At 38.7% G+C, this 5,000-nt stretch overlaps 1 protein-coding gene across 8 annotated transcripts in view; it reads left to right on the forward strand.

The window, feature by feature from the left end:
* LOC138008200 (uncharacterized) overlaps nucleotides 1-5,000 on the forward strand; it is a 54,910-nt gene that overhangs the window by 244 nt on the left and 49,666 nt on the right. For 5 of the 8 annotated variants that reach the window (XR_011124182.1, XR_011124181.1, XR_011124187.1 and 2 more), the window contains exons 2-4: nucleotides 1,380-1,440; nucleotides 2,220-2,396; nucleotides 3,626-3,679. Coding sequence is in view for 1 of the 8 variants with exons in the window: in XM_068855451.1 (XP_068711552.1) it covers nucleotides 1,392-1,440; nucleotides 2,220-2,396; nucleotides 3,626-3,679 (280 nt within the window). In the remaining 7 variants the exon portion in view is untranslated. The remainder of the gene's footprint in view (nucleotides 1-1,379; nucleotides 1,441-2,219; nucleotides 2,397-3,625; nucleotides 3,680-5,000) is intronic. The other 3 variants (XR_011124184.1, XR_011124185.1, XR_011124186.1) reach the window with 2 other exon arrangements.

The following is a 5,000-nucleotide window of genomic DNA, read 5'->3' on the forward strand; positions in this document are numbered from 1 at the left end:
CCAAACTGTACAGTTTTTGGGTCGCCATGTATTCCTCTGAAGTCCTGCTTGTCATAACTGGAATACGCTCAAGGTTTCTGTTCAAATTATTAATTGCATTTTTGCATGGACATTTTCTCCGAAGAACCCGAGTACGTTTATTAAATACGCTCAAAGCCGTTGCCATCCCATCACTAGCTCCGCCAGTCCTTGCTTGCAATCCTGTCATAACTGGTTTTTTATTGCCATTTATACCCTTAGGGTAGTACATCGCTTAGAAATGAAGCCATCAATTTGATATGCAACGATCGTTTCCTCATGATCAGAACACACGTTTCGTGACCTCTCGAATATACTTGGCTTTGGAGTAAATCCCTTAGTAAAGACTGCCGATTGGGGACAATATTTTTAGCTTTTCTGACCAAAGAAGGCGAAGAAAGATATGTTCTAAAACCAGCGTCCAGTTCAGTTCGAGTTTCTATTTCATGGAATACCGGGCGACTATCAAAAAAACTATATTTTAGGAGCAAAATGTTTTCTTTATTATTATAGAGAAAACAGACATGTTAACTCCGTGACCTTTTCTACTGAGTAACGCAGCTCAATATTTGCCTCTTATGTGCCAATTATTAGGGAGCTTACGAAACGACGACGCCGACGGCAACGACGACGCTACAAAACAATAGGTTTAGTGAGCAAAAACAATGGCTCTGCACGTGCGTTTTACATTTTGGTACATTTCTTTGCCGTCATCTTCTAAATGACGACGTGAAATGACCAAATTCAAGGTTCTGTGGAGGACGTTAGCACATGACGATGAATTTTCAGTTCTCTCTCTACGCTTCCAACCCACTCATACCAGTTTAATTCCTCACCAGTTACTACACATTTTTAACGCGAAACGACATGAAATAGCTTCGTAGTGATATAAATAACGCGAAGTCGTATTTTTCAATGAAGTCCTCGTAGCCGTCGTCGTCCTCGTTTCGTAAGCTCCCTAAATTGACGTAAACGTACCCTGTGAACACCCTAGACATTGACGTGTTAGATATTTCCGCTTTGCTTTGTTGGGAAAAAAGGGCAACTGAAGTGTTATGTCTACTTTTTTCCTCTTTTTTCTTTTTTTCTTTTTTCTGTCTTTTTCTTTCTTTTCCGATCTTCACTTATCTCTCTTTGCTTTCCCTTCGCCACGTATCCTTATTTTCGCTTGTTCTACACCACACCCCATCTCATTCCCTTCTCCTCCTTGTTCCTCTTTCCCTCCCCCTACCCCTCCCCCTCCCCTCCCCTTCGCTCTTTCCCTTTCCTCTCCTTCCCTTACCTTTCGTCAACACATTCCTGTGGGTTAATTATGGAAGTCAAACATAAGACGAGAAAGGCACCTTCTTTATTCTTTTAAGACTGAATGAAATATGGAGAGAAAAAGAAATTTCATTCTGAGGTGGCTTATCCTGGCTTCTGGTAAGTATTTATTAAAACTGATAGAGGTTTTCCCATTCGTTCATTTAATAATGAAAAATGCCTGTCGAGCGGAGCATTTTATTCTTTGAAGGAAGCTCAACTTGGTGACAGAGGGCAATTTGTGAACTTCGAGATTTTAACCATACATTAGAAAAAGAAAATTAAGGTAGAATGGGCTGCAAATAGCTTTTTTATATTTTTGCAATTGTGACACGATTAAATAAAGCCCAGAGTACTTTACCAAATTAAAAATCAATGGAAAAGAAAAACGGGAAAACAACGAATAGACACATTTACTGGCTGAACATTTCTTTGTTTCTGAGCTCATCAGCTCAGCTAGAGTCGAAGTGCAAGTTTTTGTTTTCAAAGATATGGAAAAAGACACTTTGAATTTTCTTCTTGAACACTTGCTCTAGTGTACTTACCTTGTGATCTTTAGCACTGACCTCATTCCACCACGAAACGCCAATTCTGGATCGAAGAAAGCCAAGTCCTCTTTTCAATTTCACTTTTGATCAGTATGAAAATTTCCTGACGTAAAAAGCCGCATGTTGTAAGAATAGACGTCTTAAATATTTTAGGGTAATAACTGGTGTAAATCTATTTTCAACAACGTAGAGCATTGTTATATTGTTATGGCAACGTGTATCGTAGGCTATTTACTATGTCCAAGGCACGCGCATGGAATATTTTTTAATGCCTCTCTTTTCGGTTTTTTAAGTCCTCAGCTTAAAACATTAATCAGGTTGCCATAAGTGTGTTCATTGATTCTTTTATAGTTCCTGTACGATTCCGTCATAGACAGACCGAAGAGGCGGCCTATTTAGACTGTCGTTTTGGCTCTTTGGATTGCGTCAGTGTAAAAGTCTGGGTTGGAATTTTTCATTTTTTTGCAGTTGAAATGGTAGTCAAAGCACAGTTTTGGGGACTGATATTTTCTTCACAGTCTCCGTCATGTAAGTAAAACTTCAACTCGCTAAACTGATTGTAGATGGTGTGACAACATGGATAGTTAAGGCTAATTGATAAATGTCTCTTGTGTCTCCTGTGTTTTGGGACCATCTTCTTTCAAAGATCTGTTACACGTCACAATTATTCAAGATGGCGCCGCCCGGAAAATTTTAATGTGAAAATGAATGCTTGTAAAACATTTTTCCTGATACAAATATTGATTGAAAATTTCTAAAACAAAATTGATTGCAAATATTATTTCCTCCGGTTTCATGCTACTCTTGAGCAGGAGTAAGATGCCCTTAAACTACTTGAGCGACGGTGGGGTTTATTTTTGTATAAGGCGATATTTACTGTAAAAAATAAAAAAAAAAATTGTCATCTTCCCGTAGATAGTTTTCAATCACGTGATGAGATGGACATGTTGGTGCACAAAACAATAGCAAATTATGACTCATGTTTTGCATTACAATAGAATCAAATTCCTAAAAGACGTTTTTCTCTATTGTTCTGTGCACCAACATGGCTGCTGTGACGTCAGGTGACAACTACCTATAGGCAAGCTCTTAAGAAATGAGAGGCTATTGGGGATACAAAACGCCAATGAATCTGCACATTCTTCATCTGAGTTCTGGCAGCAGTCTCCAATTTCTAGAGATAACTTGTTATCTAGTGCTGTTTCGGTATTCCATGCTGTTGTTAACGGTTAAATATTCGTTCCTTTTTAAAACATTTAGGCTCGGTTAAAACATTTAGTATCGAACTGATTGTCTGACGACGACAGAAAAAAAAGAAACAGAACTTGACCTAGGGCACTGGGTATAGTTGGATCGTACATCAACACAAGGCCGTTTCCTGACAAGCTTTCTTTTTGGAAAGTAAAGTGGTAAACCATTCAAGGGCTCCAGCAAGCATGGACTAGAGTACTGAATTTGAGATAAGTTGTCTTAGCATTACTGGCATCGGCGGTTAACGTTGTTGCATGATCCAAAGTTCAAACGCTTTCAAATCAATGGAACGCAATGTAATGCGTCCTACAACGGGAACCACTCTGAATAATGGCAACGGGTCCATAGAGCGCGGTGAACCAATCAGAATTTAAAGAGCGGGAAAGAGCATACGTACGCGTGAGAATTCTAAACCAATCACTGTTCGTTGCTATGAAAAATAATGGCTTTCCGCTTTATTATAACAGTACATGCTAAAATTCCGTCTTTGTGTCTTTTCGCAACAGCAAGTCCAGTCATGTCTTCAATCAATTTGTCAACTCCGCACGCCTTTTGGTCAGGTAATAATCTCAATTGAACTTTATCCCCTCTGCAAATGTACAAGTAAATATACTTAATTTCTTTACGCTAAATACCATATTGTGATATTTGTAATAGTTTCCGTACTGCTTTTTAAGTTTAAAAAGTTGAAAGATCTCATATTCTCATAACAAACATTGCTATTAACTCATCTTTTTATCACTTCAAGCTCCATTTTTAGTATCCAATGAATAAAACAGTAAAATAAATGTGGTAATTCAATAGTTCCCTTATTTTCCGTTGCTGAAACGAGATCAAGATCAAACGCTTTCACTGAACGAATTCGAACGTCGGCATCTTGGTAAGAGTGGCGATCACAGTCTGGAGAGAGCAACCGTTCAACGAGGTGATGGATCCAAATGGTGGGAGTAAGACCTTCGCTGTGCGACGGCCAACAATAGCATTCAACTTGCTCCATATTTGAAAGTTACTGGCAGAGAGTGAGTCAAAATTAAACAATTTTCTTTAATTTTCATCAAAACGAAAATACTGAATCTCTTTAATATCTCACTCATCCCTGCAATTGTTGCTTTCCCCAAATTAATTGCGCTCGCTATCAGATCTCCAACCAAGATGACGTTGCTAACGATATCAATAGAGCACAAAGGAAGCGCACAGCAAAATGAACGACTATGAATATATTCCATAATAAATCGGTTTTTTGAGGATTTTTTTCCTCAGGGAAACAAGCTGTCAATTCTATTTAGTGCTTCGTGAAGGATTTCATTATCAAATTTTTTTGGTCAAATTAAGCGGCCGTTTGCCCTGTCCTTTTGCCTCCTTGTGTCATAGCGGGGCACCATGGTTAAAGAAAATATGGTAACCCATGGATGCGAGAAATTCTAGTTTTGGTTTACTTCATCTTACGTCTGTCCGTTACGTTCAACTTAATTCGTGAAATGTCGCACTGCTGGAACCCACGTTTTTTGGCGGGAAAGTGTATGGCCAGCGTACTGCATTTGACACTGCGTTCAGCAAAGCAAAGATTTTGATGGCAACTAACTAAAAAGCAAGCTAAAAAAAAACAGTAAGAAGGCGACAAGTAAGCCATGCTCAACGTGAAAAAGAGCGACTGAGAGCACGAGAAAATAGGGGAGGTATCAGTGACAAACAAGAAAGAGAAAGCAAGGGCTCAAATAAAGAAGCAAAATTATACTGCCGAGCAGCGGAAGAAAGGGCAAGAAAAAAAGTTGAATAAAGGTGACGGAGAGGTGAAAAAATCAAGAGCAATGGTAGGCAGACTAGTTGTAAACATTTCTGAAAACATTGAAAAGTAGAACATAAATCAGTAATAATTACATG

The sequence above is a fragment of the Montipora foliosa genome, chromosome 6 (assembly GCF_036669935.1).
Source record: "Montipora foliosa isolate CH-2021 chromosome 6, ASM3666993v2, whole genome shotgun sequence".
NCBI classification, from domain to species: Eukaryota; Metazoa; Cnidaria; class Anthozoa; order Scleractinia; family Acroporidae; genus Montipora; species Montipora foliosa.